We start from the raw sequence: 18,403 nt of genomic DNA, 5'->3' as shown, positions 1-18,403 counted from the left end.
GTTAGTGAATAAAAAGAAGAAACTGTCAATAATTATACGGCTACAAGAAAGAAAAAAAAAGATGTATTGTGAGTTACTGAAAGAAAATAAGTAACGTGCGGTAATTACACGGTTAGTTAGTTAGTTAGTTAGTTAGTTAGTGATTACACGACAACAAGAAAGAAAGAAAAGATGTATTTAGAGTTACTGAATGAAAAAGAAGAAACTCTCAATAATTACACTGCTGCGAGAAAGAAAAATAAGATGTAAAAGAAGTCACTGAATGATAAAAAAAAATAAAAAATAAATAGTAATTACTTGAGTACGAGAAAGCAAAAAAATGTATTACGAGTTACTGAATGACAAAAAGAGTAAACGATCAGTAATTAGTAAGAAGAAAGTAAAAGAAAATAACCTAAAGGAAAGCAAGGAAAGAATATGATAAAGAAAATGGAGTAAAAAGGGAACTAAAGGAAGGAAAGAAGAAAGAAAAGAAAGAATGTGAAAAAAGAAAAATAGAGTAAAAAGAGAAATTAATTACGAGAAGAAAGAAAAACGAATATTACATAACACGAGACACATTATTTTTTTTCTTGTCCTTATTCTTATTCTTCTCACTATCATCATCATCATCATCATCATCATCATCATCATCATCATCATTATAAGAAACAAAAAAAAAAGTTACCTTCCATAATAATTGCAATTAAAACGACTTGTGAAAAAGAGAGAGAGAGAGGAGGTAAGACGAAGGGAAATGGCAGCCCTTCTTGACACATTAATGACGTGAATAGGAGGAGGAGGAGGAGGAGAAGGAGGAGGAGGAGGAGGAGGAGGAGGAGGAGGAGGAAGGTAAGGTACAGTGTGGGGGTAACTGTCTTAAAAAAATACTTAAATGTTTATGAAGAAAGTAGGACGAGAGAGAGAGAGAGAGAGAAGGACCCAATCCCACTTCTCTGATTAGTAAAAATTGCCCGGGAAAATAATTATCAAACTCTTGGTCTCCAGCCCGAGGTGAGATGCCGCCACAAATTACCTGGGGACTTACCTTGATGGCGACGGGGCGGGGGGGTGGAGGAGGAGGAGGAGGAGGAGGAGGAGAAGGAGGAGGAGGAGAAGGAGGAAAATCAAGAGTATCGGAGTTAACAATAGTTTGGTAGAGAGAGAGAGAGAGAGAGAGAGAGAGAGAGAGAGAGAGAGAGAGACTGCTGCAAATGAAATACACTGATTCTGGGAAAAACTTCAGTACCAATAATAATAACAATAATAATAATAGAAATAATAATAATAATAATAATAATAATAATAATAATAATAATAATAATAATGATAATAGTAACATGATGGTGATAATATATATAATGATAATAAAAATGATGACGTTATTTATTGTATTTATTGATATATTTCTGTGTACATCTATCAAGCAATCTATCTATCTGGCTATATATCTATCTATCTCCCATTCTCTGTCTTTGATAATCCAGGTAACCTTTCTCGTCAAGGTCATAAGGTGAATCAGCATGGACTCCTGTAGCTTGACCTTGTACTACTACTACTGCTACTATTACTCCTACTACTACTACTACTACTACTACTACTACTACTACTACTACTACCACCACTTCTATCATCACTTTCACCTGTCTTTACATTCTCGATCCTCTTCAAGTCTTTCACCCTCTTCCTTACCCTCCCTCCTTCTCCCTTCCCTCTCTCCCTCCCTCCCTTCCCCCCTCTCCCCCGTCCCCCCACCCACCCCCCATATTAATCTTTGACGTGATTGGAGGGCGAGGAGTGTCTGCTGCCGATGACGTAAGAGAGAGAGAGAGAGAGAGAGAGAGAGAGAGAGAGAGAGAGAGAGAGAGGTCGATAGTGTCGTTGCCCACCTGGTCAAAGTCGTTCATTAGCCGTGTGTTGGTTCGACGCTCTAACAAGGTGAAAGGTAGGGGGAGGGGGGGGGAGGAAAAGGGGGGAAGGGGAAAGGAAAGAGGGAGAGGGATGGCAGGAAAAGAAGGGGGAAAGGGATGGAAGGGAAAAGGAGGGATGGTGGTGGGAGGGAGAAGGAGTAGGGAAAGAGGGGAGGGGAAAAGAGGGGAAAGGGGAAGGAAGGAGGAAAAGGGAAAAGGAAAGGAGAAAAGGCTAAAGATGAAGGAAAAGGAAGGGGATGAGAGAGTAGAGGAAAGGGGAGAAGGAGGAAAGTGAGGGGAAAAGAGGGAAATGAAAAGGGGAAAGAGAGTGAGAGGAAAAGAAAGGGGAGAAAGGAGTAGAAAAGAGTGGGAAGGAGAAGGCAGACGAGAGAGTAAAGGAGAGAAAAAATAAAAGGGATTGGAGAAGCAGAAAGAGGAAGGGGAAGAAAAGGGGCGGGAGAAGAGTGAACATAAAAAGTGTAAAGACAGAAAAGGAAGAAAAAGGGAAGAAATCAAGAAGTGGAGGAGGAGGAACAGGAGGAAACAAAGAAGAAGGTAACTGCAGGGAGGCCGCAAGGGTTAGTAGTAATGAAAAAAGGAATTAGAAAGAGGGGAAGAAGAGCGGAGAAAGGAAGAGAAAAGGAAGAAGGGGAAGAAGTAATGAAAAAAAGAAATTAGAAAGAGAGGAAGAAGAAGAGGGAAGAAATTAATAGAAAAAGGAAGAAGGGGAAGAAGTAATGAAAAAAAGAAATTAGAAAGAGGGGAAGAAGAAGAGGGAGGGAAGGAAGGAATAGAAAAAGGAAGAAGTGGAAGAAGGTAGAAAGGAGAACTGGTGAAAAAAAATACGATAGAGAATAAAAAAAGAATGCTAGAGAGAGAGAGAGAGAGAGAGAGAGAGAGAGAAGGGGACTTTACCTGGCAGCGAATTTGGCCACGTGCCCTTGTAATTAGTGAAAATAATTGGGTTCATCTCTACAGCATTAGTGAAGGTGAGTCAAGTTAGGTGAGTCTGCCCCAGTTATCGGTGGGGGTGAAGGGGGGGGGGGAAGGGGGTGACGGTAATTTGAGGATGCTAAAGTGGAGGAGAAAGGTTATGGTAGTGGTGGTGGTGGTGATGGTTGTGGTGGTGGTGGTGATGATGGTGGTGGAGGTGGGGGTAGTTGTGTGTGTGTGAAGTTGACTGAATTTGACTGAGTTAGCTTCTCTTTGATGCTGGTGTTGGTGTTGGTTGGGGGGGGGGGGAACGAGCAATATACATGTGTGTGTGTGTGTGTGTGTGTGTGTGTGTGTGTGTGTGTGTGTGTGTGTGTGTGTGTGTGTGTGTGTGTGTGTGTGTGTGTGTTTGTTTTTAATATCCATCTTTACTTTAGCCCCCCCTCATCTACCTCCTCCTCTTCCTCCTCCTCCTTCTCTTCCTTCTCCTCTTCCTCCTCCTCTTCCTCCTCCTTCTCCTCCTCCTCCTCCCCTTCCTCCTGCCTAAACCAATATCGACCACCACCTGTTGCGTTGTCTTTTCTCCTCTTCTTCCTCTTCTTTTTCCTCCGCCTCCTCCTCCTCCTTCTCCTCCTTTTCGACCTCCGTCATTCTTCATTGTTTCCGTTGTTCATAGTTTTTGCAATTTCCCATAAGCAAAACACAAACACTCTCTCTCTCTCTCTCTCTCTCTCTCTCTCTCTCTCTCTTTTCATTAATTTTCCTCTCATTTACACTTTCATCCAAATTTTAATACATTTTTACATATACGTCATTTGATTTTTTTTCCATTTTTCTTTTTTTTCATTCCAGTAATCCATCTTCTTTTTGTCTTTGCATTTAGGCCTACTCTGTTTTTATTTACTCCTAACGTACATATTATTTTCGTTACATTACTAAGATGAAGAAAAATGAGAAAAAACTAAAGAAATATTAACCATTATTACATTTTCCATCTCTTTTTTTTTTTATCTAGCTTCAGTATCACACATATTTTCACTTCATATTTTTCACATTTTTATTTTATTTCGTATCTTTTCCCGCGCCATCATAGCTGTTTTTTTCTTTCTTTTTTTCCCCTCGCGTTCAAAAATAGCAACGAGGGAGTAAAAGGGGAGAGAGAGAGAGAGAGAGAGAGAGAGAGAGAGAGAGAGACGGTTCTGAGGCTGGATCTGTCTGCGTCCTTTTCGAGTCTCCTGAAACCGACTCATAACAAATTCATGGGCGCACAGTTGCCAATCACAGCGTCGTGTTGTCCTTCCTTTTTACCTCAGTCTTCCCTACCAACGAGTATATACTGGAGACGTAGCGTGTGGGTTTGGTAACAGGGATAACCTTCTTTTTCTTATTACTATTATTATCATTATTTTGCCGTCCTTTTTAATGTAGGAATCGTTATAGAGAAAGATATGATATTATTTTCGAGCGCTTGGACTAGGAAGGAATATAATGTTGACGGCATTTTTTTTTTTTTTCGACCTCTCTCTCTCTCTCTCTCTCTCTCTCTCTCTCTCTCTCTCTCTCTCTCTCTCTCTCTCTCTCTCTCTCTCTCTCTCTCTCTCTCTCTCTCTCTCTCTCTCTCTCTCTCTCTCTCTCTCTCTCTCTCTCTCTCTCTCTCTCTCTCTCTCTCTCTCTCTCTCTCTCTCTCTCTCGAAAGAAGGTAGGAAAAAGAGGAATCAAGAGATAAATGAAGGAAGGAGAGAAGGAAAGGAAAAGGGAAGATCGATATATTTTTTTAAGGAACAGTAAAATGAAGGAAAAAAAAAAGTTACATTAGGAAAGGCAACAAGACATAACACCATCATCACCATTCTCACTCTCTCCTTACTCACCACACCTCCACGGCCGTCACCACACACCACATCACTCCCTCACTCACCACCACGCTCCTAACATCACGGGAGGAGCCGAGGAGGAGGAGGAGGAGGGAGTGGAGGGGAATGAAAGGATGGAGAGATGGGAGGGGAGGGAGGGAAGGGAGGAAAGGACGAAATGGAGGAACACCCTTGCGTATGTTTCTCTGTAGGAGGAGGAAAGAAAAAAGGATGGAGAGATGGAAGGAGGAGGTAAAGGTGAGGGGCGAGGGAGAGACGGGAGGAAAGAAAGGTAGATGTGGAGGAACAACCCTTACCCATGTTACTCTGTTCCGCTAGCACGCGAGAGGAAAGGTAGATGTGGACGGAACACCTTTGGTTATGTTCCTCTGTTCCTCTCCAGCCCAACATGCGTGAGAGGAAAGGTAGATAATGGAGGAAAGCACTTATCTCTATGTTCCTCTGTTCCCTTTCTGCCTAATATGCGTGAGAGAAAATGTAGTTATGGGAACCTTACACATTTTCGTCTTTTGCTCGCTCTCTTGCTTCGTTTCCCTTCCTAAAACGCTTTCCTTGCCTTTCCTATCCTTTACCTTCCCTCCCTCTCCTTCCCCTTTCCTCTCTCCCGCCTTCCCCTTCCCTCCCTCTCCTTCCCGTTTCCTCTCTCTCTCTCTCTCTCTCTCTCTCTCTCTCTCTCTCTCTCTCTCTCTCTCTCTCTCTCTCTCTCTCTCTCTCTCTCTCTCTCTCTCTCTCTCTCTCTCTCTCTCTCTCCTTCCCCATCCGTCCCTCTCCTACCCCTTCCCTCACTCTCCTTCCTTCCCTCCTTCCCCTTCCCCTCCCTCCCTCCTCCTTCCCTCCCTCCCTCCCCCCTTCCCTCTCCCTTCCCCTTCCCTCCTTCCTTCCCCTTCCCTCCTTCCCTTCCCTCCCTCCCTTCCCCTTCCCTTCCCTCCCTCCTTCCCCTTCCCTCCCTCCCTTCCCTCCCTTTCCTTCCCCTTCCCTCCCTCGCCTTCCCCTTCCTTCCCTCTCCTTCCCCTTCCCTACCTCTCCTTTCCCTTCCCTCCCTTTATCCCTTTATCTACGTACTATTCCTTCCATCTTTCAACTCTTACAACAAAACTATTCCAAAGGCTACAGTAGGGGAATAGTCGGGTTCTTATGATTGTTGTCACGTTCATGGTGCAGAAGCCTTGTCAAACTACCATTATTAGGCCCCACATCTACGAAAGCATGAACAAACTGGAGTGTAGTAAGCCCCCGAAGCGTTTGAGAATCTGCACCTACGATAACACCACGAGCAACTTCGCCCAGAGTAGATTAACACAACTACCCAAAACACTCGTCCCACAACCTCTACGAAAGCCTGACCAAATTATGAGCGTATGAGCCCCAGAAGCGTTTAAGAATTTGCACCTTTGATAACACCACAAGCCACCTAACCCGTAGTAGATTAATACAACTACATGGAATAACACATAACACTCGTCCTTCAACCTCTGCGAAAGCCTAACCAAATTTGAGTGTAGTGAGCCTCCGAAACGTTAAAGAATATGCACCTTCGATAACACCACGAGCAACCTAACCCATACTAGGCTAACACAACTACCCATGGAATTACACATATAACACTCGACCTTCAACCTCTACGAAAGCCTAACCAAATTTGCACGGAACACCACAACCCACCCACAGTTAACCCATAGTAGATTAACACAACTACCCATGGAATAACACCTAACACTTGCTCCTTCCTCCCCCACCGCAGGAGAATGTGTTACTGAAGCAGCGGGGCAGTAGCAGCATCCGCATCATTGACTTCGGGTCCTCGTGTTATGTACATCAGCGGGTCTACACGTACATCCAGAGCCGCTTCTACCGCTCCCCTGAAGTCATCCTCGGCCTCCCCTACGGCCTCCCGATCGACATGTGGAGCTTAGGTGAGTATGGGTGGAGGGTGTGATCGTGTTGAGGTTCTGCGAGCATGAATGGAGATTACGACTGTGTTGAACTTATAACGTGAGCATGAATGGAGGTTTAGATTGTATTAAACTTAGGTGAGCATCAATACAGATTACGATTATGAGCATGGATGGAGGTTAAGATTGTGTTGACCTTAGGTGAGGATGGATAGAGGATTGTGTTGAGTGTCCGTGGATAGATGTTAAGATTGTGTTGACCTTAGGTGAGGATGCATAGAGGATTGTGTTGAGTGTCCGTGGATAGATGTTCAGATTGTGTTGACCTTAGGTGAAGATGGATAGAGGATTGTGTTGAGTGTAGGTGAAGATGGATAGAGGATTGTGTTGAGTGTCCGTGGATAGATGTTCAGATTGTGTTGACCTTAGGTGAAGATGGATAGAGGATTGTGTTGAGTGTCCGTGGATAGATGTTAAGATTGTGTTGACCTTAGGTGAGGATGGATAGATGATTGTGTTGAGTTTGAGTGTCCATGGATAGATGTTAAGATTGTGTTGAGGTTCTGTGAGCATAGATAGAGGCTACGAGTGTGTTTGGTGCGCATGGATTTAGGTTGTGATTTGAATGTGCTATCTATTCAGTTATCTTTTATCTAGAGTCTGTGGGTGTGCGTGTGTGTTCTCCTGTAGTTTATATGTATCTTTTTCATATGTGTTTGCTCCTGTATCAAAATAAGTATCTGTTTGTATTTGATCGCATGTTGAGTAGGCTATATAGGTGAATTACTACTACTACTACTACTACTACTTCATGTAACTCAAACCTAAGGAGTATAAAAAATTATGGGTCTTCTTGGTTTATGGGGCCATAGCTCAGTAATGGGATAAGGTATGGAAATGGCAATGATAAGGATGGATAGGGAATTTAATGTGCTTTCTGACCATACTGACCCATCTATTTCAATGGGAAGGAACGATAGTGAAAAATGAGAAAAAGTAAAGAGGTGGGGTTTTTTTTGTTTTGTGTTTTTACAACAAAGGAGACACCTCAAGGGCACAAAAAAAGGAAACAATAATAAAAAAAAAGCCCGCTACTCGCTGCTCCTAAAAAAATAAAAAAAATCTAAAGAGGTGGCCGAAAGACAGGTCAATTTCGGGAGGAAAGGTGACCTGATACCCTCCTCTTGACACTATAAAGCCTATATATTTCCTAGCTTCTTTATTATTTCAGCTAATTTTACGTTTTATGCGGTTTAATCAGTGTGTGTGTGTGTGTGTGTGTGTGTGTGTGTGTGTGTGTGTGTGTGTGTTTTTAACCTTATATTCCCCCGTGCCCTTCAGGCTGCATCCTGGCGGAGCTGTACACTGGCTACCCGCTCTTCCCCGGCGAGAACGAGGTGGAACAGTTGGCGTGCATCATGGAGGTGCTGGCGCTGCCCCCGCACCACCTCCTCATCGCGGCCTCCAGGCGCAGACTCTTCTTCGGTGAGCCATGATAGCCATGATAACACTGATAGATAGATAGATAGAGCAATAGATAGATAAGTAGAAAGATAGATAGGTAGATAGATAGATAAAAAGATAGATAAATAGGTAGAAAGATAGATAGATAGACTGATAGATAGACTGATAGATAGATAGATAGATAAAGAGATAGATAGGTAGATAGATAGATAGAGAGAGAGATAGATAGGTAGATAGATAGATAGATAGATAGATAGATAGATAGACTGATAAATAGATAGATAGATAGATAGATAAAAAGATAGATAAATAGGTAAAAAGATAGATAGATAGATGTAGATAGATAAATAGATAGGTTTATTGGATATACATTGTTTAACTTCAAGGGTATAAAATATGAATGACTGTTAGTTGGATAATTGATAACTATTACATGATCATAAGCCAGGAGACAAGAGAAATCGAAATTATTCTTATATTATATTTCAAGAGATAGCAACACTCTTATATATATTCAAGATCAACACACACACACACACACACACACACACACACACACACACACACACACACACACACACACTCACTTATAACATTCTAAATCAAGCTAAAAAAAATTCTATTAATCTCATTCATCATGGTTAATTAAATATGCTGTGAACTCTAATTATGCAAAGCAGGGAAGGAAATATGAGTTGCCGTAAGACTCAGATACTTGCTTTTCCTTCCTCCTGTCTTTCCCCTTCCTTTTCTTCCTCCTCTTCTTGCTCCTCCTTTTCACATGTTCCCCCGCCCCTACCTTTCTCTCTCTCTCTCCCTTTTTCTCTTTCTCTCTCCACACATTTTTTGCTTTCTTATCAGTTCATTCTTCCATTTTCTCACTTTATCTTTTTCCCTTTCCTTCCTTCCCTCCACCTCTCTGAAACTGAAGCCCTCCATCCCTCCTTATCCTCCTCTTTTCCTTCCTGTGAATCCTCCATATCCCTCCCTGCCTTCCTTCCCTATCTTCCCCTCAGCCTGTATATACAATCTCTTTGATCCCTTCCTGACCATTCTTATCCCCCTTTATCCCTTAGTCCCTTTCCCTTTGTACCACCCTTTCCTTTTCCCTATCCCTCACTTCCTCTCTTTAATATCTTCTTCCATTTTTCTCTTTGTCTTTCCCTTTCCCTTCAGTCCTTTCTTTCTCTTCTCTTGCCTCTTTCCTCCACCTCCTCCTCCTCCTTTGCTTCCCCTTCATATCTCCCTCCATCCTCCTTTCAACACCTTCTTCCATCTTTCCCACACCCTTATGCTTTACCTCTATCTTCTCTTGTTACTTCCTTTCTTTACTTTTTATCTATATCTCCTTCCATCAACTTAGCTTCCATTCCTTAAAGACTTCCTTCTACTTTATCCCTCTCACTCTCCCACACTCACACTAACTCTCCCATTCCTCCTATACTCCTGCTTCGACCCTCCTCCCTCTTCTCTGGCAAACTCCATTTCTCTCACTCTTCCACACTCTTATCTGGCCTTTTCTCTCATGTCCTTGCACTAACACTCCTCCATCTCCTCCCCGCCAGACTCCAAGGGCAACCCGCGCTGCGTCACCAACAGTAAGGGCAAGAAGCGCCGCCCAGGGTCACGGGACCTCGCCTCCGTCCTCAAGTGTTCAGACTCCCAGTTCGTCCACTTCATCTCCCGCTGTCTCGAGTGAGTTGGACAGTATTTCTCTTTTTTTTCTTCTTTTTTTCAGCAAGGGAGGCAGCTCAAGGGCAAAAAACAAAAACACCAACAAAAAGCCCACTAGATGCTACTCTGACAAAAGAAAAAAAAAAAGAAAAAAAGAGGCCTACATGACTTTTTTTTGCTTCCTCGTATGCTTTGTATCACCTAGGTCTCTCTCCTTGGTCCTTTACTGATTGATCTTTTTCGTCCCCTATTACAAGACCCAACCCAACCTAACCTAACCAAACCCAAAAGCACCCCCACATGACACTTCTCTTTTTGTTTTCTTCTTCCTCTTATGCTTTGTGTCACCTAGGTCTCCCTCTCCTTGGTCCTTTAATGACTGATCTTTTGACTCCTCCATTACAAGACCCAACCTAACCTACCCTACCCTAACCTACCCTAACCTGACCTAACCCAACCTGACCTACCCTACCCTACCCTACCATACCCTAACCTAATCTATCCTAACCTAACCTAACCTAACCTAACCCCCAAAGCCTCCCAGCACAACCCACACTCATCCTTCCTCTCTCTTCCAGGTGGGACCCCTCCTCCAGGATGACCCCCGAGGAGGCGCTGCAACACGACTGGCTCCTCTCCTCCCTCTCCTCCTCCATGGCCTCCTCGTCCCCTCCGTCAGGGTCAGTGGGGGGCGGCTCAGAGCGCCGATCGGGGGTGGTGAACGGCAGCCACGCGGGGGGGCACTCCAGGCGACACGGCCCCATCACTCAGGACTCAAACGAGGATGAGAACTACACTCTCTATAAGGTAGGGCATGGGGCAGGTTGTGGTGGGAAGGGGCAGGCTGTGAGGGAGAAGTAGGAGGAAGGGGAAGGGGCAGCCTGTAAGGGGGAAGTGACAGGCTTTGTAGCGGGGAGGAAAGGGCAGACTGTGATGGGGAAGTAGGAGGAAAGGGAAAGGGGGAACAAGGTGAAAGGGGTAGAGTGAGGGTAAAAAAGGGAGAGAAATGGAATGGTAAGGGGCAAAAGGAAGAGGAAACTCATGTCAACTCCTCTTTAAATGAATCAAATCTGGCTCAAGAATAGATAAACAGCTTAACAACAGGGTGCTGATGTTCTGGTTCATAAAGAAAACTTGCAGATCACTTTAAAATTGAACTCACTCCTTCCCAGGTTCGTAAGAGAGACAGTCACCTTACGTTGTCCTGAATATATATTTTTTTCTCTTTCGTAAAGGTAAACCAGAAGATAAACAAAAAAAAAAATGTTGAAAAAATTCCTGCAACATGCTACTCCTATAAAGTAAACAATATGCCAAAATGGATTTATCAAATTTAGTTATAAAAGGTTTCGTGGTACTTCACTCATCACCCTAACCTCCCTGTGTCCCTTCCCCCCAGGTGTATAAGGGGAAGCGCCACAGAGACGTCAGCGTGAGTGTGGCAGACAACGGAGCAAAGCAGGACTGTTCCTCCGCCAATGCCAACACCTCCCACGCCACCTCCACCACCACCATGGTCGTCACCACCACCACCACCAGCACCACCACTACCTCCACCACTGGGGTCAACGGCAACCCAGAGACAACCTCCACCGAAAATTCCCTCGACGATTCAGGGACATTTCTCCCGCCCATCCTCTAAGGGAGAGTGTGTGGGCGAGGCGTGAGGCGCGCTGCCTTGTGTTTCCTCCCCCAATGAGTCGTGGTGGCCACACACAGCCCCCGGTGGACCACAAGGAGGCTGGGTGAGCAGACAAGCTGTGTGTGGGTGGTTGCTCAGCCGTGTGTTGTGTGGACGGCTGCTCAGCTGTGGTGTGCGGATGACTCGCTCTCACTCGCCAAGCTGTCACAGTGGCTGGTACAATGGCTCTAGTGATATCTGACTTGTAACATTATTTTATAGAATGGTTGGTGTAAGAAGAGAGAAATTAAATATACTATTTTATAAGTGTTATAAGTGATTGATGACTATATATATATTATATATTTAGTAATAATAAATATAAATTAATGGTCTTGTCAGGAAAAAACACACAATCTTAACTAGTCCTGTGTGTGTGGACTTTCTGCAAGAGACAGACTGCCTGTGAACAAAGTGTAACCTGATGTGCCCTAAGCCGTGTATAGACTAGCTGCCGTGTGTTAGGTGTGGCCCCCCTGCCCTCCTACACCCCTACCCCCTCCCTCCCCTCCTCTCCCCTCAGAGCTCAGTCCCACACCTCAAGGGATGTGAGGCCTCCTCTCCCCTCCCCCATTAGGCCTCAGTCCCACAACCATCTCCCTCCCACTCAGTTAATCTTTTTACCCACTACTATGTCCTTATGTTGATCTTCACCCTGTATGCTTTTTATACATTACTTCATATTTCAATGATTTTCTTATTTATTCTCTTTGATTTCTAAGTCCTTACACACTCCTCCTTCCCTCCATCAGCTCTGTCAGATCCAGTGATATGTAATATTTGCATTGCATTGTATGCAGTCACCTGGGAGGCAGAATTGTTGGCTCCTGTGTTTTCCTTCCTTAGCTCATTGTGTACTCTGCATCAGTGAGGCCTATGCAATATGGTATGTACTAGCCCTAGCGTTCCCCCTTCCGTGACCCACAATGGCTGGCCTCACTTGCATAGGAGGTAATAAGGAACATGAATTAAGCAAGGTGAAAATACTAGAGCTGAATAAAAGCATTGCAGTACAAGTTGAAAGTAATAAATTCAATAATGTTGTCCTCATCTTACCTCGATCATACTTGTCTTTTTTTTGTGTGAAATTGTCAGTTATTCTAATCAATCTACTATGATGAAACACGACAACTTTTTCTCCTGTGAGACTTAGCCTTATCGCAGCTCTGTGATAGCCTTAACATATCTCCTAATAAGCCTTACCAAAGATTCACCAAAGATGTATCTTTTATACCCTTGTCATGTCTGCCTGTGTGGGCAACATTTAGTCTCCAAACCCCAAGTTCTACATCAGGGCCACAAACACCCAGCCAGTCAGCCAGTCAGTACGTCAGTCACAAGTCTAAAGGTTTACCCGAGGCACTCTGACCCCAGTCACCTCAGCAAGGCCTCAGCAGCCTCAGCCATCCTCAGCCCTCAGCTCAGCGAGGTGAGGGCTGGCAGGCCTCTGTCTGGCTGGCCTGTGTCTGAGTGAACATATGTTATTCTCTTTGGTTGAAGCTTTTTAAATTTGATTATATGAACACAACTGAATGGATAATTTGGAATGCTGATGGAAAACAAAGAGAATATTATCATATTGTCCTGCTGGAAACAGTGAGGCAAGACACGTGTATATTTTTTTCCTAGGTAATGTTCTATATTTAGTAATGCTAAGGAAGAAAGAAATGAGCTGGTTCTGTATCATCATTCCCATTCAGTACAATACAAAGAAAGAGCATCAAGATGGTGAGAAGGTCACTGATGAGTGTGTCATGCAGAAAATAAGCATGATGTGCAGATTATTATTTTAATTATGGAATGGACTGCCATCCAATTTCTGCTTCTTGCAGAAATGTATTGGAAGTCTGCAAACTGTCATCCTACATGTGGAATATTGATTGCATCATGCATTTCTGCCTCACACAAAAATGTGTAAAATTGATTATTCCACAGTCAGCCAAGACAGCTAGTATGATCCTTTGATGCCCAGCCACACACCACAATAACTTTGCCTACACTGTATGTACCATGTTGTTCCTGCCAGTGATTTCTTGCCCAATGTTAAGATACAAATCAAAAACTTGCGTTAAGTTACACTGCAAAACCTGAACTGTTTGTGCATTGTGATTGATCAATAGAGTGAAGAGTTGAGGACATGACCTGTGCTTGTGGGTCATACATGTGGATGAGATCCTTTTAGCTCATGGGTCAATGATATTAAGTGGAGGTTATAAACTGTCATATGTTTTCATTAATTTTTCTGCATGGACTGTGAATTCAAGAAACATTTGATATGCTGAGAGTACCTCAGTCAGAATAGTACAATCCTACAGAAGAAATTCTACTTGAGCCCCGCCCCTTTTTGTTCCTTCCATTACTGTTGACTTAGATCACATTCGCTGCACTGCTCAGGTTCGCTGTTGAGAGCCTGGAGTGTCTCTGCATGACCTGGTCCCCAAGTCTTGTCTGCTGTGCATCCCTTTTCTAAATGCGCATGTTTCTCATCCTTTTTGCCCAACCACACTCATTTATTTTTGCCTCATAAGTGCTCAGACTACTCCAAATTATTCCTTTTCATGAATTATACAATAAAGTCATGTTCTACTCTTTACAATTGTTGTCAGCTGTGAAATGATTACCAGCAGTGACAATGACTTAAACTGAATGCCGACCTTCCATGGCCCATTTTTCATTCATAGAATAATCAGTATTATGTAAGATGAAAATATGGGGGAGCTCAAAAAGTAATGTCTTCAGTAACTGTGCCATGACTGAACCTGTCCGTGGTGAGTCTGGACAGACAAGCCTTGGGCTACCGGGCGCTGGGTTTTACCGGGACTTTCGAGTGTCATGGAGTTGAAACATTCATTCAGAGGTATTTTCTGCAATTAGACTTCCAGTGACAATACTGTAGACATAATTATGATTTTAATAATGATAGATTTAGTCATGTCTATTATCAATTTGTTATCAGATATGAAAGTGGCAATCACTGGATTTTATTTCTTACCTCAGTTTATTTTAGCTTCTGATTGTTACAAGCCCTTCAGTATAATATAAATCCATTTAACTTTGGGGTGAATAACATGAAATTAATCATCATGTACAATTATGTCACTGTAGTTTGATTTTTTTCTTTCAATGCTTCAGTGTTACATTATTATTATTATTATTATTATTATTATTATTATTATTATTATTATTATTATTATGATCATTATTATTATATTTTTGTTGTTGTTCCAATCATTATTTATTCCAAACTCAAGTAATCTTGCTGCAAAGAAAAAATTGAGCCAGAAATATAAAATGTCAAGATATTTATTGTTTACACTGATATATTTATATTGCTATATACGTACATTTATTGCCTTGTGTATTTTATTTTTCCAAGCAGAAGAATTGATGAATCATATCCTGGCACTGTGTAATATATTTTCCTGGAGAGATCTATCCAAGGGCAAGTAAAATCTGTGCTATATCAATCCAAGCACACACACACACACACACACACACACACGAGTTCTTGCTGCTGATGTCAATCAAAGAAGAAAAAAGTATAATGTGCGTTAAGGTATTTGATTTTCGTTTGCACTCACTGACGGTCACTGGTGTTGTGTGTGTGACGTGGAGGGTAGGAGGAGGAGGTGATGCTGTGCTGTGGTGGTGTTGAGAGCAGTGTGCTGCAGTGATGCCATGTGTGGGAGTGTTGTTTACAATGGTCAAGACAAAGTTAGGAGTCTTTCTAAGAGATCTGGTGGGCTCTAGTTGCAGTAAAAGTTCTTTCAAATGCACTCATCAGGGGACTGACTGTGCGTGTGTCCAGTGTAAGACAAAGACAGTGCATTGTGCAGACTTATGCAGGGCCCTGCAAACTTTAGGAGTATGTGAACATGCATACTGAAAAAGTGGCAAAGTAGAAAAAGGAAATTATTCCAATGCATGGAGCCAGTTACCAGGATCCCACAAGAATTATTATGTTTGACTCAGGATTCCCTTACTGTGGTTTTCATGGACTGTGCTGCGAGAGCCGTTGTGCCGTCAGGGTGGCCAGCATGTCCCTGTGTGTGTAATAATTCAATGTGTTCTCATAAATGATCTTTTATGTATTATGTGAGGATGAAAGTATGCATAGTCTCTTGTATAGTTTCCATCAGAGGTGTGTGTGTGTGTGTGTGTGTGTGTGTGTGTATATATATATATATATATATATATATATATATATATATATATATATATATATATATATATATATATATATATATATATATATATATATATATATATATATATATATATATATATATATATATATATATATATATATATATATATATATATATATATATATATATATATACATATATATATATATATATATATATATATATATATATATATATATATATATATATATATATATATATATATATATATGCAGTTCTGACAGTATTTTGATTCCTTAGTGTTTGAAGTAAAAAAAATATATGCAAAAAACAATAAGTATCCAGCTCATTTTCTTGTAATATTTGCTCTGTCTTGTAGTCCTCCAAGCCAGGTGACCCTCCTGCTTCCTTGATGAAGTACCTCATGATTTAGCAAGAAAGAGTCATACTTATGTTTTTGTTTAACATTTACACAAAAGGAATTTACATATGTATGCGAGAAATAACCTATGATTTCATAAAAAATATCCCAAGTTTCTTGTAAAATGGAAAGACCCACCCAGTGCTCTGTTTCATGCACACCAGGAGACATTGTTATTCTAAGGCATAAAATAAAGGAGGGAAACTAGTTGACAATGTTGGCATTGCATAGAATGAATGGAATGAGCATTTGCCAGAGCCAGTCACCTTTCTTTTACCTTATTGATTAGTAAAAGTGTTATCAGTTGCCAGTCGCCAATCATTACTTTCTTAAGTCGTGTTGTTTGTTCCACATTTCTGTACCAACACCCTTCTTGGCCTCTGTGTTGTATTGTATCACATCTTACTGTATATTTATTACATTCGCCCTGACTGACTCATAAGTAAATACCTTAAATATGTGTGTCTATCATTACTCCTGCGAGATTCACCCTGAGGAACAAGTTACGTGGCCACAAATGTCAAAAGTTGTTTATGTCGTGTTAAGCAGCTCCTCAACTGCTGTCAATTTCTCACACTGAAATATTCCACGAAGGGAGGATGAACAGCTTCATGGGCTGTGCCGTGTGCGCCCACTGTTCGGGCCGGTATTCGAACACAGACTTGCTGAATCGTTGCCGAGTGACGAGCTCTGCACCATAGCCTATATGCAGATACATCAAATATTTATTCACCTGACTTATTTTTCATGTCAGTTATGCTTGTAAACTTAAAAAAAGGGCAATGGTGAACCTATTTAAGCTAATTGCACTTAACCACTTCTAGGCTAAATAGAGTAAATCATATGTATTTAAATTACCGTTAGTTTTTGTACGGAAATGGACTGTGTATTAATGAGACAAAGTTGCTCAGTTACGGTGGTCTACTGGAATTCGGAAGTGTCTAATTGGAACATAAAAAATACCAACACTCGGGTACGATATCAGGGCCGTAATTTCTACGGAACTATGGGGGCTAAAGCCCATTTAATGTGTTCTATATCAGCCTCAAAATGCCCCAAAAAGTGTGGGTGGGGATGGGTGGGCTGGGGGGGGGTTCCCACCTGCGCATGCTCGCTTCGCTCTCCCCCTCCCCCCCACCCCCTACCTCATTAACTCTAGGCCCCCCAAAAACAATCTGACAAAATTACGGGCCTGCATATTTTTGAGTAATTGAAAATTGAAGTAGGAGATCTTGTAGTTTAATACTTGTCTGTACTCTAAATTGCTCCTTATTATATATCATGTATTAAAGCTCTGGAGTAGAGTTTTTTGATCATGTACATGAATCAAGAAAATAATTAAATCGTGGATAGGCCTATCTATCGCATACGCCTATCTATTACATCGACCAGCACAAAATATTGAAAGATTATAAAAATAATGCTACCCAGTGAAGTTCCTTCATGAGCATAATTGCCTGTATCAACTGCATGTCTTGTCCTAATCATAATCACAATTTTTTTTTCTTAATAATTCATTTTAAGAAAATTTTGGACATCAAGATAATCGGAGAGGAAAAAGTAGGCGAAGCTCGCCCTTCAATCACGTGGACATACTAATTGTTTTACCGTCATGTATGATTCATATTCTGGCAGAAGAAGCCTTGAGCCACCAGACACCGTCACACTGCATGTAAAACTCAGTAGGGCGATTTTTGGCGCATTGGTGCCTCTGCCGCTCAGTGCCTCAATTTTGACAAGTATAGGTGTCACCGTGCAGCCTTTCATACTGTTGCACCTGTGTCGCATAACTCGCATTTGACACAGGGCATGGTTGTTGCCTCATGGGAATTAGGACATTAAATTTTATGGCGTCTGTGAAAGATTTCTTGGAAATAATGTGGTATGAATGGTGTACAAAATGGCCCTGTATAGCTACCAGGTAGTGTTTGTTTTTCACTCTTCAATCACGCCTCCGTGGATCAGTGGTTAGCGTACCCATGCATGGACCATGAGCGTACCTACCTTGTTACGACTCAGGCCGCGGGACCGGGTTCGAATATTTGCCCGGGCAGACAGCGTGCAGCCAGGGCGCCGTACCAAAGGTTTGGCCGCGGCCAAACCTTTGGTCCTGGCATACCCGGACCCGGAGCTGTAAAAAGGGTGGGGGTGGGGGTGGAGGGGGCTTTTTCCACTAAATGTGGACCTTTGTAGTCATCTGAAGAGGAGCGAGTGACTCGCGAAGTGAGTCAAATTAGCTGGGGGTGGGGGGTGTCGGTGTTTTGAAAAAAAAAAAGACATTTCTGGGTGCATTTTCGTGCTGTCAAACCGAAAAACTGAGACGAAAAGTCCCAGTTTTTCGTTTTGACTTTCTCAGAAAGTGGACGTTATAGCAGAGGGGGGAGGTCGTCCGACCTGCTGCTGGGTACGGCCCTGAGAGGGTCAATG

General features: G+C 42.3%; 1 protein-coding gene across 2 annotated transcripts in view; it reads left to right on the top strand.

Annotated features, from left to right (window-relative positions):
- LOC127004440 (dual specificity tyrosine-phosphorylation-regulated kinase mbk-2-like) overlaps positions 1–15,601 on the top strand; it is a 95,273-nt gene extending 79,672 nt beyond the window's left edge. For both annotated transcript variants that reach the window (XM_050872159.1, XM_050872157.1), the window contains 5 exons: positions 6,438–6,609; positions 7,930–8,073; positions 9,618–9,747; positions 10,305–10,533; positions 11,126–15,601. In XM_050872159.1, coding sequence (XP_050728116.1) covers positions 6,438–6,609; positions 7,930–8,073; positions 9,618–9,747; positions 10,305–10,533; positions 11,126–11,368 — 918 coding nt within the window. In that variant the 3' untranslated portion in view covers positions 11,369–15,601. The remainder of the gene's footprint in view (positions 1–6,437; positions 6,610–7,929; positions 8,074–9,617; positions 9,748–10,304; positions 10,534–11,125) is intronic.
- Positions 15,602–18,403: the final 2,802 nt, after the last annotated feature.

Source organism: Eriocheir sinensis, chromosome 28 (assembly GCF_024679095.1).
Source record: "Eriocheir sinensis breed Jianghai 21 chromosome 28, ASM2467909v1, whole genome shotgun sequence".
NCBI classification, from domain to species: Eukaryota; Metazoa; Arthropoda; class Malacostraca; order Decapoda; family Varunidae; genus Eriocheir; species Eriocheir sinensis.
The sequence above is the reverse complement of the archived record's forward strand: the minus strand, read 5'-3'. Positions and strand labels throughout refer to the sequence as shown.